This window comes from Sphaerodactylus townsendi, linkage group LG09 (assembly GCF_021028975.2).
Source record: "Sphaerodactylus townsendi isolate TG3544 linkage group LG09, MPM_Stown_v2.3, whole genome shotgun sequence".
NCBI classification, from domain to species: domain Eukaryota; kingdom Metazoa; phylum Chordata; class Lepidosauria; order Squamata; family Sphaerodactylidae; genus Sphaerodactylus; species Sphaerodactylus townsendi.
Window position 1 is genome coordinate 78,461,628 of NC_059433.1, and position 16,626 is coordinate 78,478,253.

General features: G+C 44.6%; 1 protein-coding gene across 1 annotated transcript in view; it reads left to right on the forward strand.

Moving 5' to 3' along the window:
• The window catches only part of UTP23 (UTP23 small subunit processome component), a 51,052-nt gene extending 41,833 nt beyond the window's left edge, over positions 1-9,219 (forward strand). The window contains exon 3 of the mRNA XM_048508601.1: positions 9,163-9,219. Coding sequence (XP_048364558.1) covers positions 9,163-9,219 — 57 coding nt within the window. The remainder of the gene's footprint in view (positions 1-9,162) is intronic.
• Positions 9,220-16,626: the final 7,407 nt, after the last annotated feature.

Consider the following 16,626-nt stretch of genomic DNA (forward strand, 5'->3'; position numbering starts at 1 on the left):
CCTCATCCTTCTTGTAAGCCTTGTTGGCGACCTCTTAGACTTTGTACTACCTGTCCTGACCTGTGATATATACTCTGAGTCTCTAGTATTGATGTTTTGAGTAACTCTTAAGCTTTTTCAAGAGATTTGACCCTCTTTCAACCTCTTTTTCCACCAGATTTCTCATCTTAGAGAAGTTTCCTCTTCTGAAGCCAAACATGACTGTGTTAGAGTTCCCTGGCACTTTTCCACACACCTGTAAATTAATTTTGATGCCATTGTGATCACTGTTTCTGGTCAGTTCAACCACCTCCACATTTCACACTAAGGTTTGACAGCGCCACTGATGATTAACTCCAGGGTTGCATCCCCTTTGTTCAGTTCTGTAACAGTAATTTAGGGTATCCAGAAATGGTATGACCGGAACATGCATTTATCCAGTCAATATGTGTAAGTGTAAATCCAGTCAAGTGTAAAGTCACCCATTATTACAACTCTCTCTCCTTTGGATGCCTCCCAGATTTCATTTGCCATCTCAAGATTACCCTGGTCAGGGGTAAATAGATTGTCCACAGTTCTAAATTACTTTTGCAGCCTTTTATTGTCACCCACAGTGATTCTTTGGACAAGTCAGCCCTTTTCAATGTTTGTAGACACTATGCCTTCGTTGACACACATAGCAATGTACACCAAGGAATGTAATGTCTCTTCCTCAGCTGTGACTGGATCATTCACTCATTTCCAATACAAGAAGGTAGCAGAGGCTGCCTGTTTTCACCTTACATGAAACACCTTACATGAAACAGCTTGCCACAGATTCTAGTTGGAGAACACATCCAGACTGAGATGGACCCGTTGGAGGACAATGGTTCTTACAAACTAAGGAGGGGTTGTGACTCAGTATTCCGGGCATCTCAAACTGAAAAGATGAAGTGGTAAGTGATGTGAAAGACCTCAACCTGAGACACCAGAGAACCATTGCTAGTCTGAGTAGTCTACACCCTTAATGGATCAAGGCTCTAATTCAGTGTGAGGCAGCTTCATGTGTCCAAACTTGGTCTTTCCTTCCCCTCTGAGTTGAAAAGCTGTGTCTCCAGGTTCACTGTGTGTGTTGTCTAATACGTGGCAGCACCTGTCAAACCTGGAACACGTCCCCCTGAGTCCTGCAGAGTTTTCAGTTGAGGTTCAGAGTGGAACTGCTGGAACCCAGAGGTGTAGCAAGGGGGAAAAGCGCGCGGTGCATCGGTGCATCCTTCGCCCCGTAATGCCTCTGTCCTACCCCTCAACGCCCCTGCGACTCCCTCGCCACACCCCCACAAGGGTGCCCGCCCGGTGTGTCATGTGCCCCCCCGTCCCCTTGGAGCCACGCCTCTGCCTGAACCAAATGCAAAGAGAACTGGTTTACCCCAGTATCTACAAATACTGTGATCGGAAAACTCCTTTTTATAGGAAGCGCTCCATTTGGGAAATGACACTTGGGTCTTTGCCGCTGGTTTTGACTCGCATTCATTTTTCATTATTAAAATAGTACTGATGCTTCTCATTTTGAGTGCTCGGTTAATTTGTCACAGAAGATAACTGACTCTGCTGGCCATAAAATTTGCTTTATTGCCAATACATTTAAAGGCTTTTGATTAACTTTTATTGAGGTCCCTTTATTGAATTTCATGCCTGCAAATGCTATGCTGTGTAAAGGTGAGCTGCTTCTGATTTCCAAGCACATATGAAATGCTTATCTAGGAGGGCAGCCCTAATGATTCCCTAGAGATATACCTGTATCTGAAGACACCAATTGTGGCTGGGGGTGGAGGGAGGAAGAATAGAGATATGAAAAGGAGTTTTTCATTCACTCACAGTGAACGTTTGTATAATTAATTGGATGTATACAAGGAAGGTTACTATGCATGCAAGGTTGCTGGTAACGGCTCTGCTGAAGATGAACTTAGGCACTGGGCTAATGAAGACTTTACAACCATGTGGTGCGAGAAGCAAGGTAAATTTATCAAAATTAAGAGATGATAAATTGCCACCAGTATTGGGTGGTGCATGTGTGTTGCACAAATATTGAAGGACCTGCCTTTCGAAGAAGGCGGGGAAGCTGCAATCGGTGTGGAATTCAGAAACCAGACTGCAGACGGGTGTCCTAAGATGTTACACTGGCCACCAATGTTTAGGCTCCACTCAAGAAGTCTACTTTGGTATTTAAAGCCCTGAACAACTTGGGACAAGGACGGTCTGCTTCCTTGCATTTTTGCTGATCAGCTGATGCCTTCACCAGAGGTGCCGCTGCCCGTAGTGCATGCATCAGATTGTGTTAAGGACCGTATCCTTTTCAACTGTGGCATCCCAGGACTGTATTTGATGAGCTTCCAATGACAGGCGAGAGGCTGTTTGTTTGCCAGAACTTTTTGCCTAGTGATTTTTTGTTGTTGTTTCTTGTTAGTCATTTTCTTCTACTTTTATTGATTAGTTCATTTATTATTTTTGCTGTTATTTTCCTGCTTCTCGGCCTGCTTTTTTTTTGTTGCTCAATTTTTTGGGGGGAGGGGGTGTTGATGGATTTGAGTTAATTTTGGTTCCATTTTTAGGTGTTTTTTTAGTGTTTTAATGTCATTTCTGCTATCTGTCTGAAGGCTGGATTTTGATCTGACTTCATATTTTGTTCAGAGCCCCATCCCGAGTATCGCTGAGCTGAGAAGAGTAATAGCCTTTGACCAAAGAAAGCATTTAAAAGTTTGATCGGTAAAGCTCGATAATTGCTTCCCAAAAGAATTCTGGGAGGAAGGATATTGCAAGATCACGGACTGTACATTCCAATGGGGTTAAGTATGGTACATTTGTATGCTCTATTACAGGGGTAGGGAACCTGCGGCTCGAGAGCCGCATGCGGCTCTTCTGCCCTTGCACTGTGGCTCCACGAGCTGAACCGCCGGCCCCATCCTTGCCCGCCCTGCAGGCAGCAGGGCGGGCACACCAACTGCCCACAGTTGGCTGGAGCGCCGCTGGCTTCTCTCAGCCCCCCATTGGAGCGGGGTGGGCGCTTTCCCGGCGGCCAGTGAGGCCAAGCCGCCAGCTTCATCCTTGCCCGCCCTGCAGGCAGCAGGGCGGGCGCATCCATGCGCTTCTCAGAATGAGCGGAGTAAAAGGTAAAAAAAACACCCTATATATATAGTGTTATCTTTATTTTAAATGTCAAAAATTATTTGCGGCTCCAAGTGTTTTCTTTTCCTGTGGAAAACAGGTCCAAATGGCTCTTTGAGTGTTAAAGGTTCCCTACCCCTGCTCTATTATTTTCCTTGTAAACTGCCGCATTAGGGGACTGGGCATGCCACCTGCAATGGCTGACAGTTACATTCAGGGGCTTTTTATGGATCTCCACACTCCCCAAAAGCTGCTAATGAAGATTGGGAGACTCTTCAGAGCAGAATCTGACTGTCAGCATGAAATACTGTCCCGCCTTAAGGTTGAGGAACGCATCATGCTTTGCCCAGTGGACTAACTGGGCATGTGCCATTATTTCTAGAAGGGAAGATTAGGTCAGTGCTGTAAATTCTCTGGATGCTGGCTATCTGTTCTGTCTGAGTTAAGTGCCGTCAAGTTGCTTCCAACCTATGGCAACCCCATGAATTAACGACCCCTTGCAAACGGAGGGCCGTGAGTTCCTTGATGGAGTCGATCCATCTCATGTTGAGGTTTCCTTTTTGCCTGATGCCTTCAACTCTTCCTAGCATTTTCTTTTCCAGTGACTCTTGTCTTCACATAATGTAACCAAAGTACAATAGCCTCAGTTTAGCCAATTTAACTTTTAGGGACAGTTCAGGCTTGATTTGATCTAGAACTTACTTCTTTATCTTCTGCAACACCACATTTCAAGTTAACCAGTTTTCTTCCTGTCAGCTGTCTTCATTGACCAACTACTTATTCTAGGTAAATTAAATATGATCATATTTCCTTGTAATGTATTATGCCTCCAGTAGTAAAGTTTTTAAACATAACTTGACTCTGGTTGACCAGAATGAAAAGGAGTTCAAGTGGGATCAGTGATTGATTGAAAAGGAGATGGATAATAATTGCTCTAGAAAGAGTACAGGATGCTTAGAAAGAGACCTGAAACTGTGCCGTGCCCACTCTTGTTTAAGCTTTAACCAGGTGTTGCCTGTTGTACAGGAAGAAGATGAAGAAGATGATGATGATGATACCCCTGTTAGCCACTGGTTTAACTGGATTTATACCCCTCCTTTCTCTCTTGTAAGGAGACTCAAGGTGGCTTACAATCTTCTTTCCTTTCCTCTCCCTACAACAGACACCTTGTGAGGTAGGTGGGACTGAGAGAGTTCCGAAGAACTGTGTCTAGCCCAGGGGTAGGGAACCTGCGGCTCTCCAGATGTTCAGGAACTACACTTCCCATCAGCCTCTGTCAGCATGGCCAATTGGCCATGCTGGCAGGGGCTGATGGGAATTGTAGTTCCTGAACATCTGGAGAGCCGCAGGTTCCCTACCCCTGGACTCTAGCCCAAGGTCACACAGCAGGAATGTAGGAGTGTGGAAACACATGTGGTTCAGCCTCTGCCACTCAGGTGGAGGAGTGGGGAATCAAACCTGGTTCTCCAGATTAGAATCCACCTTAACCGCTACACAACGCTGTATTCATAGTCATCATGAGGACTAGAACCCGTGTTTCAAAATCGGAAGATCCTCCAGATAAAAATATTTGCACCAGCTGCTACATTCTTGCTTTTGAATGCAATGCTTTTACTGTTGTTTGTAGATTGAAGAATTCTGTCTTGGGGTACCTGCTAACATATTTTTGCGCTCTTTAAAAAAAAGATGCATGACAGTCAAATCATTTGTTGCTTTCAGGTTCAGCTCAACTAATAGGCTCAGAAAACTGGTTTTGAAGGTCAAGTTTATTTACTCGGGACCTATTTTGAGAAGGGGGACAGCCCAGAAGGGAGCTCAAAACAGAGTTCTTCTGTTCTTATAGGAGGCTTTAGCATGGAGGTGAAGGAACAGAAAGGGATTGTGTGTGTGTGTGTGTGCATGTGCGCTTGTGTGTTTGCACTTTGCAGGAAATGAACTTTGCAGATTGGATTATTCTGGGCTGGGAGACATCTGGATTTTGCTGGCCTTGACTAAAGTTAGTTTCTAGAAGAGATTCTTGGTTTGCATTCATGACCCAGTATTTCTAAATGCTGTACTTTCATTACCACATATTGAAATCTTCTCTTTTTTAAATGGGCATCATATTGTTCTAAAGTTTTAAATATTATAAGACAGTTTTGGTAATTCCAACTGGGCCTTGTCAGAAACCTATCGCGTCAGTGCTTACATCATAAGTACAGTCTTTTTTTTGATAAAGGAGCTTTATCATTTGAAGGCCTGCAGTGATCTTTGGTTCAACTGTTTCTGAGCCAGCTTTAAACCTGCAAAAGTCTTTAAAACGAATGATTTGAGGTAACGGGCCCCACACTGGGTAGTTCGCGTGTGTGTTTTTGTAGGAACGTAAGCAGAAGCTCAGCTGCCAGATCAGTTGATATAGGAGGCCTACAGGTGGAAATGAAGGTAATCGCAATAAAATCAGTAGAACCAGGTGGCATTGATCCAAGTTAATAAGGAACAAAAAAGAAGTAAAAAAGAAGCTGGAATTGTGAACAAGGTGTAATTTATTACTGTGTGAGCCACTGTGCCAGAGCCCTGAAAAATGGTAGCTTGTATTGTAATCTCCCGAGAAGAAATTCTGCTAAGAAAAATAGACCAGTAACCCTTAACTTGACTTGAGGGAAAACACAGATAATTTTTACAAAACCAAAATATGTTAAAGTCTAATGTAAAAAAAGCATACCAAAGCAAACTGGTGAAACAGGTTTTTTTTTTTTGCAGATCCCATTAGAGGTTTTTAAGAGAGATTTGGAAACTAGAGGGCATTGTGGAATAAGTTGGATTTTAAAAAAAAAGAATGCAAGTTTACAGTTCCTCATGTTAGCTAAGCATTACTTAGGCAAAATGGATTGGGGAGCCCTTTCGAGGTTCTACTGGCTCTCCATCAGTGGCTGAGAACGCAGTTCCCTTCAAGAAAGTGTTTTCTTTAAAACAAAGTTAAGTGGGGAAAAATGACATTATAATGCATTTTTTAAATTGCGTCTTGTAAAGCCTATTTGCACGCCAAGCTCCAGTATTGAAAACAAATGTTCCAACTAACCACCTCCATTTCTTTGTTAGGGCATTACCCTCGTGTAATACCCATTTCTGTTCTGTTTCTGAGGGCATATCTGCACTGTAGTCAAATCCATTTAATAGCCATTCTCTTTCCCCAGGAACTGTAGCCCTTTGTGAAGGGGTAATGATCTCGAACGGAGAAGTCTGAATACCTTGCCAAATACCTTATAATTCCCAAGATTCTTTGGGAGAAAGCCATCTCTCTTTAAATGGTCTGAAACTGTTTGGCTTGTAAACTCTGATAGGGATGTTGGGTCCTTAGAATGTGCCCCTAGTTCTGTATGCGTATGAACGGGATTTGAAGGATAGTTTTGTATGCTTTCTCTAACCTAATAACTGTCTGTTTGGAACATCCTGGTGATGTCACATTCTCTGAGCCATTTCCCTGGACCTTGAATCCTTCAATTGGGGTGGGGCTGTCTCTTAGAGGTAGAACATCTTCTTTGTATGCAGAAGGTGTCAGGTTCAATCCCTGGCATCTCACTTTTAAATGAAAGGAACATGCGATTTATTTATTTACTTCATTGATTGCCCGCCTTTCTCACTGAGACTCCATTCAGGCTGGATTACATAAGATATGTAACTAATTCAATCATGAAGCGTGGCATGGAGTGACTGGGATAGCTCTCCGCACCACTCGTGCCTCTCCAAAGGGCTTTCCCATAGTGCGGGAAGACCAAGAATATATAAAAAAAGAAAACCAGGCTTAAAATCTCCCATGGGGACGGGGAATAGAAAATATGCTACCTAAAATTCAGGGCGATTCTCCGCCGGGTTGTGCCTGTAATCTTTGTCTCTTTGACCATGGGACTGGTGAGAGGCCAATCCCCCCCTTGGGAACGGTGTAGTCAAGGATGGTAAGCCATGTGGATGGGGGGTATAATGAGAGTGCTTGTTTGCTGCTGCTTTTGTTCCATGGCGGTAGAAATTTTAAATGCTTGTTCCCTGATGCTGTCCCCATTACTGGCGTATTTTGGCTGGAGTGGCCATCCCAAGAGTTGAGCATTATTATTATGTGTGAATTAGTCTCCTACGCTGCCATGTGTTACCTGGTTTTATATTGTCAACAGCACCACACCCATCTTCCACCTGTTGCTTTAGCCCTACCCTATCTGCTGCTTTGCTCATCCCTGACAAATAAAGGTGGGGATAAGAGTGCAAATGTTAGGCTTGGGATTTTATTGCATTGACAGCCATCTCTGTTGCTGTTGGTTTTTTATGGACTGTATAGGGTTATTATTCATTTATAATGTATGGGGTTAGTTATGATTCTATACTATGTTGTGTTGGATTCTGATTGCAGTTGTAAGCTTGCCTGAGCCTGGCTTCGGTTAGGAATTGAGACGGGCATAAAACTGCAAATAACATTAAAAAAAATAAATAAATAAAATCACTTATACCCTTCTCTCTACGCAGGTACTTGTTCCCTGAAACTATCATGCTGTCTCGGCCTCCTCTCACTTACCATTAATACTTTGGTGTGTTATTTGGTAACTGTTTGCATACCAGAGATTCCCTGTGAACTGCTGTATCTTGCTGCAGAGATGCAGATGTTAAGTGGCAAGGAAGATGGCATAGGTGCTACAGTGCCAGGTCACTGTCTTATAGGTAAAGCAGGCTGTAAAATTTTGGGTAGCGATACATGGATCTGTACTTTCTTGGAGAAACTGCATCACGCACAAGTTCTGTAGCAGCGCAGCACACTTATAGATATCCTACTAAGAAAGGCCTAGTTGCAGAGCTATAACATGGCCTCAGCTTTTCAACGAACAGTGGTGGTTTTATCCAGAACACACCATAGAGCTACAATATGTTCAAAACGTAATTGTGTGAAAAGTACAGATTTTAATCTTTATATGAGATGAAATTTTGTGATACCTGCCGCATATATACTGCTGAAGTTTATCGACTGAAGGTTTTTTCCCCATTTTTGTAAGTTGGTTGACTAGATTTTGCTGACTTTTGTCTAAAAAGGACTGTAAAAAAAGTGTTCACCCCATCATCAGTTCTATGTTGAAAATAGAAAATGAAATACTGTATGTTTGCGCCATAATGCGTTTTAATTATTACACATTTTTCCTTCCATCAGAGGAGTGATGTTTCAGAACTGTTCGAAAATGCAAGTGTGTTTCCTTCCATTTAGGTTATTTGTGTATTTTAAAAAATTATCTTATAACATTACAGGGCCTTATTAATGCTGCAAAAATTTCAACCAGGCCCTCGCCATTGGTAACTTTGAGTTACCCAATTCTGTTAAGTGAGTTTATGGAGAAAAATTAAAAATGCAGCAAATGTGTTGTTAAAGCTAAAACTGTTCTCTCACTCTTCTTTGAAACAACTTGGAATTAAAAAGCTTTCAACTTCTCTAAAAAGGTTCGGGTCATAAGAGGCCATTTATGCATTTGTATGTGTGGAACATGCAGTATTGTATATGATTCTGTTCTGTTTTAAGTCATAATATGTAAACAGAAAAACTAAACATAAAATGAGGGAACTTTTTAAACATTCCACCTGCAAATCTATAACAGTTTCCTTGATTTGGAAAGTGAGAAAACTCTTTAGGATTAAAGGGTGCTTTGGGGTTTAAAATGTTATTTTGTGTTTCTGCCCTCGACCTTGCAACTATAGCACACAGAGATATTAAATTGCCAATCAGTATTTTATTTTATTTAGGTAATACCCTGCTCTCCAGCAGACTTAGGGAAGTCTGATTACGGTGTTCCTGTTGTCTGCTACCAGGAGGCAGGTGATCTTCTTTTAAACGAATTGCTTCCCTTTGACCCTCGGCCAGGGTTAAGTCCCCAGTTGACTTCCCCTGCCTCTCTACACAGGAGAGTTAAAGCGCTTTTTTTCAGAGCTCCTCATTTTACCTCAGGGCTCCAAGTTTTCTTCAGCTTCCCCTTCCTTTTACCTACACGTTTGCTCTGTTTACTCTCCTTTCCCTCTATTCTCCCTCGCCTTCTGAAGGAGGGTTCCCACAGCACCGTGAAGCCACAGGCTGCAGCGCGCTTCCTTCCAGCGTAGACGACATCTAATTCCAGCTCTCTGCCGCTGCAGCCCCGCCTTCCACTTTCTTTAAGGCGCAAGAAGCTCTAGCTGCTTCCACGGAGCACCCAGCCAAGCCGCTTTTTTTGGGCGCTGCTGGGAGGGCGCTGGCAACATCGGGTGCGGGGACTCTTCAGGATCTTTACCATTCTGGAGCCGCAGCTCCCTTTGCTCGGCCAGCGAGCACTCAAGCTTCCCAAGGGGTTGCTTCTGAGGCACTCTCAGATTAATGGGCGGCAGTAATGCATGGCGGACGGTCAAGCTTCCTCCTCTGAGAGGGAAACTTACTTACTCGCGACAGCTGCAGAGTCCACTCGAAGGCCGCACGCCAGAGCTTCCTCTCCACTCAGCCAGAGAAGGACGGGAACGCCTCAGCAGGTACTGGCCGCTTAAGTCCAGCCTGCCAGTTGTCCAAACTTAGCTTCTAAATCGGGCTGGACTAATCAACCCTTAAACGCGATAAGGGCAAAGCCCTGCTAAACGGCTGCTGGGGCCCTTCTCGATGCCACCCAGGGACCTAAAAGCCACTCAAAAGCTGCCGTTAAGCACACCAAACCCAAGTGCAGCTGACTTCTGAATCACTGCAAGTAACTGTGACAGAGAGGGCTGATGAGGTTGGGTTAAGCAAGTTAACCCCCAACTCCCCTGCAGGAGGGAGGGCAGGGTCAACCTTTCCAGATATTCCAGATGCCTGGAGTTCTATCTCCCCTGCAGTTTGGCAAATATTCCTGATCCAGCAGCTGTCCCTAAACAGCAGGATGCAACTCCAGTGCACTCCATCCCCAACTGCCCTGCCACAGATCCAGTCAGCTCCTCACAAGCAGAGTCAGAGAGCCGGGCTATGGCATCAGCGCAGGGGAGTGTATAGATGAAGAGGAAAAGTTCTCTGACACAGAGGATAGTCAGATTGAACCTAGTGAGCAAAACTCCTGTGATTTTTTCAAATTAGAAGACCTTCCATTCCTGGATCTCCAAAACAATTTTCTGCCCTGGACTTCCAAGATTCTTGCAGAGGCAGAGGGAGAGGTCCCTAATTCTCAACAACAACTCAAACTTATCAAAGGCAGACCCAAGGGAAATCAGGGATTACTTCCAACAGGATGGGAATATGACAAATTCCTGTGTTTCCCCATCCTAGAAGCTAAAAAGTTTAATTAGGGAAGGAGTGGCAGAACCCCCAAGCATCTAGCAAAAAAAACCCCCTCCTCTAGGCTTAAGAAACTCTATGCTTCTCCCAACGTGATGCTGTACATCAATCCTTACAGGTTCCACTAATTGATGCACCTTGTCGCGTCAGTCCAATCAGGGTAGTTTGAGTTCTAGGGATGGAGAGATGGCTCCATCAGAGACCCTCAAGACACAGGGAAGGCAGATGTGCACCCCAAAAAGGGCACAATTACGAAAGTGCTTAGCCATGTCCATGAAGGCACTTCTCCCGATCCGGGCCACTGTGGCTAGAGCATTCTCCTAGGGCTTGGCTCAAAAAGAATTTCAGAACTTCTTCCTATTCGAACACAGAGCCATCAAAGAAGGAATCGATAGGGTCAGAAATAGAGCCTCTATCATTTTAGCTGATCTCCACCTTTGATGCCCTGGCTATGGCAGCTGTGATCAATGGGCTCAACTCTTGCTGCCACTTCAGACGCACCATTTACTTGGCTAACGCTCTTGAAAGCTGGATGCTCTATCTAAGGCTGCTGTCACCAGCTACCACTTCCAGGGAGAGAAACTTTTTGGCCAGGAACTAGATCAAATCCTAGTTAAGGACAAAGATGATAGGAGAACCCTCCCACGCTATGTTAGACAAGACAGTAAAGCTTACAACAGGGGCTCCTTCCAGCTCCTTCAGATCCTTTTCGCCTTTCGCCTCTTTTTTCTAACCGAGACAGAAAAAACAGGATCAAACTGGGCAGCACTCCAATACCAACCCACAGTGGAACTTCAAGAAGGGGATCATTTCAATCGGACTTCTTCAGGGAGAGGAGAGACCGCATTCTCCAAGTCAGATAAAACAAACAGGCAATGATCATGCGCTCAGGATCCCTGTGGTGGGAGGGAGGCTGTCTCACCTCTCTCACTTCAGCCTACAAATGGGAACAACAACAACCTTGTAGATGTTGTTTGGGCCTGTGAAGTAGTTCACCTAGGTTACACCCATAGAGTTCCAGCACTTGCAAAACACCTATCATTTTCCCATCCCCACTTCCAAGCCTGTCCCCACAATAAGAGACACAGAACCTTGGAACGCAATCCAACACCTACTTCCATACAAAGCCATCGGAACATGTACTCTGGTAATAACATAACACAAACACACTGTGTACTACACACTTTTACTTCGGTCCCCTAAAAAATCAGGGGGGGAAATTGGAGGGCAATCCTCAACCTGGAAATAACTGTAGAACTCAGCACATATGATCGCAGGCAATTCAAGATGGAAACGCTGCACACTATCATCACAGCATCCATCAGGGAAGGAGAATACCTGACCTCCCTCGGACGACCTCACACGGAAGTGGCATACACCTCCACGCCCCTATCCACCCAAGACACAGAAAGTTCCTTTACCATGCTGGTGGAACATGAACACTTCCCAGTTCATGCTAGGGCTCGGGCATTTTGCATCTGCTTCAGTAGCTTTTTTCCAAAAATCCTATTACCCCCCCATAATTCAATTACGTAAGCAAGGCGATCCATCGCCCACCTCTACTTGGACCTAGCATCTTAATTCGGTCCAAAACCAAAACCAGTGCACTAGCAGACGTCCAACTAGTGACTCAAACTCTCCAACAATTTGGCTTCCTTATAAACAAGTCCAAAAGTTCACTCAAACCCACATGCAGAATGGAGCATTTAGGTGTAATTGTAGACACAAGGTTAAACTCTCTCTTCCTCCCAAAAAAAAAATGCAAGGTCCACAAAATTCAGAAGGAAGTTTCCTTCCTCATCTCCAGAAAAGCAACGCCCTTAATGCAACTCTGGCGAAAGCATCCTAGGCTAGAGATGATAGTGGCCATCGACGCAGTTCAGTGGGCAAGAATGCACGCAAGACCCCTTCAGACCTTCCTGCGCCAGTACCAATGGGACATCGCCCACAAACGAGACCAGCAATAGCCAAGCTTCCGGGTTTTCTGTGAAGTCCAACCTCCAATGGTGGGACCAAAACGCATTAACTTCCTCCTTAGGGAAGCTCCGTACTCTGGTCCGGGAGCGGATCCAGGTCTGGCACTAGATGCCAGTCTATCCGGATGGGGAGCCACCTGGGATTCCCAGACGGTTCAAGGCTACTGGTCAAGCTACAATCCCAGGAAAGCTCCTTCTTTACATCAATCTGTTAGAGACGCATCGCAATATTCTTGTAGCTCTCCTTCACTTCCCAAGGAGCAGTTAGTTCACCAAACACGTGCTTTTAGATCAAAACAGACAATATTAAGTGCAGTAGGGCCTACATAAATCACTCAGGGAGGTTCTCGATCGCGACTTCCTACAGAAGTTGAGTATGCGGACAAGATCATGAACTGGGCCGAGAGCAATCTATTGTCCATACAGGCAGAACACATCAAGGGTCAATTGAACATCACGGCGGACTGGCTCAGCCGACAGACACTGGACAATGCGGAATGGTCGATTCTCCCGGAGGTCTTCCAACAACTCATGCAACTCTTTCCCCAGTCCAGAGATAGGACGTCCTTTTGCCAATTCAATAATGCCTCAACTACGCCAGTTCATGTCCCTTTCGGGATACTTCTGCAGCACAGCTCTTAGCAACCAACGCTACGCTGACAGCTCCCCTTCGGCTCCCCAGAGGAGACGCCACGATTTCCACCCATTCCTCTCCTTATATTCCCAACTGTTGAGACGCTCTGTTCTATAGGAACAGCTCCATTGACAATGATCCTTATAGGCCCCATACTGGCTTAATGCGAGGCCCCTGGTTCTCCACCTCATACTAGAACTAGCAGTGAGGGAACCGGGATCCCTTTTACCCTCCAGGCCAGACCCTCCTGACCCAGGGCCCAGTGCGTTAACATCCGACTCCAGACAGGTTGCATCTAACCTGCGATGGCTAGCTTGAAAGGTGCAGGGCCAGGGAGAAAAGGATACCTGCCAGTCAGGTCATACAAACCATCCTAAAATCTAGACGTAGATCCACCACCAGAATCTACGATTATACGTGGAAGGTGTTTGAAAAATGGGCTTACAAACGAAACTTGAACCCTCTAAGACCGGGTTATACACACACATCCTAGATTTCTCCAGGAAGGGGGTAACAGAGGGTCTCAGAGCTATCTACCCTCCTCCGCAGGCAACTGGCAGTCCCTTCAAGCAACGGTGTGGCCTCCAGGTAAATCCAGGGTCACCGGGTTTCAGTACACCCAGACGCCCCACTACTTATTCCTCTTAAAGGAGTCTCTCAAACACAGGCCCCTAAGATCCATACAGGTTCCCATCCTGAACTTGCACACAGTGCTATTGGCTCTCACTTCAGATCCCCCTTCGAAGCCGAGCCCGACCATTCATCTCCGGCTATTGAGAATGAAACTCTTTGTTCCTCGGTGGTTTTAACATCAGCCAGGAGAGTTTCAGAACTCAGATCACTCAGCATATCACCGCCTGTTGCATTAATATATATCCGGACAGGGTCACCCTAAGGCCAGACCCCTCTACCTAAAGTCAGCTAATTCCACGACATTTAAAATAAGACATAGTCCTTCCTCGGGTTTCTACCCCTGGCTTCCACCAGTCAGACAGAGAAAACATTGTGGCATTAAAACTAGACGCATTTATGTCCCTTTAAAATGTTCCTGCTACTGCACGGAGGATATGTGAAAATCCAACAGCCTGTTTATCAATGTGTATCTCATCTCTAGGTTACGCACTAGATGTCAGGGTGCTGCTATATAGCAGCACTGTCCGCTATTCTGCATTTCGAGGCTTACGCTTCACCACCAAATTATCGGCAATTAACCGGAATCACAGCCATGACTCTTGTCCGCTGTGCCGCCACTAACGCAGAGCAATTGGCAGTAAATCCTAGTCGAGGATATTTGCAGAGCTGCCATCTGGTCATCCCCCCTCTACTCTACCTTCGCCAAACACTACAGGTGCCAATAGATTCCTCGGCCGCAGGTACAGGACTGCCTTCGGAAGCTACAGGGATTCTGGACCTGGTCATTAGGAAAACTGATTTTCCCAATCCGGGAGCAGGGACACGGCGCTAGGGAACTTCATCAGATTCTTCTATCGCTTCTACTGGTGAATCCGTATGCGCATTGGTTCACTTGCATCATGGAATAGCCTTTCTCTCCAGTTAGGCGTAGGAAGTCTCGGCCCTCCCTTGGAGCAGTTTTCCGTCCAGATCTTGAATGTTCCATAATCAGTTCCCTAGTTTTATTCCCTCATGTTAGGGGGTTAATTTAAGAGTTAAGACTGTTTTTTCTTAAGTGTTGTTTGTTCAGACTACGTGGTCAGTTCGCAACTGGGGGACTTAACCCTGACGAGGGGTCAAAGGGAAGCAATTCGTTTAAAGAAGATCCTGCCTCCTGGTAGCAGACAATAGGAACACCCATCAGACTTCCTACGCCTAACTGGAGAAAGGCTATTCACGGTAAGTGAACCAATCGCCGATTTTGTTTCTTATGTAAAGTGCTGTGTTGGGGGTGGGGGGGGGGGAGAGATCTGAATTTAACAAATACTAGATCTTAAGCTTTGCCTATGAATAAAAATAAGGCACCTTCGTGGCATCAAAGGCAGTCTTGAAGATTTGCCATACTTATAATGTTTTAATTAAACTGTTGATGTTTCTCAAACCCATAGCAAATTCTGTTTATTGACATGGTAATTCAAGGAAATTTAGTTAAATTAAAAAAAAGAGATTGCTCTAAAATTAGCTTCTCATAAAGTACATTGAAAATTTAATCTGTAATTTTGCTTTGAAAAGGTTTCCTCTTTGGCATATGCAGAAATGATATTACAAACGCCAAACACACTTTTTGAAGTGTGTGTTTAGGGGCTGATGTCTGTGGTATCGTTTTGGGTAATGCTGGAAGAAAATAGCCTAATTTGAGGCCATACATCTGCAAGTAAAGGATTGATGCACTGTTGTTTCTGTACAGACTTAGAGTGGGTTTAGAAGCAATGAGACATACTCCAAATAAATGCTATTGCTTTTTTAGACTCTATCTGCTGAACCTACTTTGAAAATGGTTGTACTTTTATTTCTTAAATCAGTATTCTTTATACTCAAGTGACAGATGGAGAGCCGCGGAATTTTGTAGAAATATGTGAGGAAAAAACTTCCTGTAAAAATGCCATAGGGCCATATTGCGGGATTGCTTACGACGATAGTCATCACCTGCAGATGCATGGCCATCTTGGATAAGTTTTGTAAAACTCAGCATCTCTTCAATTCACCCTCTGCTAAAACTCAAGACGGCTACTCTACTGTTGATACCTCTTAACACGTTGCTTCTGTGCCCCATAATCTCTGCACCACAAAGCATGGTAGCATTTTTCCATCCTGGATGGAGAGCTTCTTCAAAAACAAAAAAACAATAAGTTTTCCATACAGCTTTGCCTCTATTGAACAACGTACTATTTGGACAAAAGCTATTCATATCACACATAGTGCTGTTCAAGGGTGTGTTCCCCCTCCCCAATAAACTTTGTAAGCAGCCAAGCAGTCATTACTTGATAACATTTTAAAATGTTAAAATTTCTCCATTTTTCCTGTCCTATTGGTGCATGTCCGTGTTCAAGATGCTGCCTGCCAAATCCTTCCAGAGGCTGCCTTCACACACAGATGTAATATCTCCAAAATATCAAGCCTGGCTTATGGTGTCACCTCTTGATTGAGATTCATAAGCCTGGGTTTGTCTGCTTAGTTAGTCAAGGTGCACAAGGGGACTACCTATCTAAGCTGATGATTAGTGGATTCTTCATCCATGCTGGACTACCATGAATTGCAAAGTTATTTCTTTTGTCACAGTTGTGTCTCTAATGTCCTTTTCCTCCAAGGTTGGCTATCCGATATTAGTTATTATTTTCTAGGCTCACAATAACCCCTTGGTTTGACTAGGACAGGGGTCTGCAACCTGTGGCTCTCCAGGTGTTCATGGACTACATATCCCATCAGCCCCTGCCAGGATGGCCAATTGGCCAACGTTCTGACCTATCTGTACCTGGTACTGCATCACATATGAATTGGCATATCCTTGCTCTCATTGCATTGTACCCACAGAAGCCTTTGCATGAACAATAAGCCCTTCTGCTTACACAAGTTCTCTGTGTATATGTATGTGTTGCCAATTATTGTGAATTTCATTCTTCAGCTGCAGCCTCCCATTCAGTTGCTGACTTCACCACTCAGTACTCAGTATAGCCCGG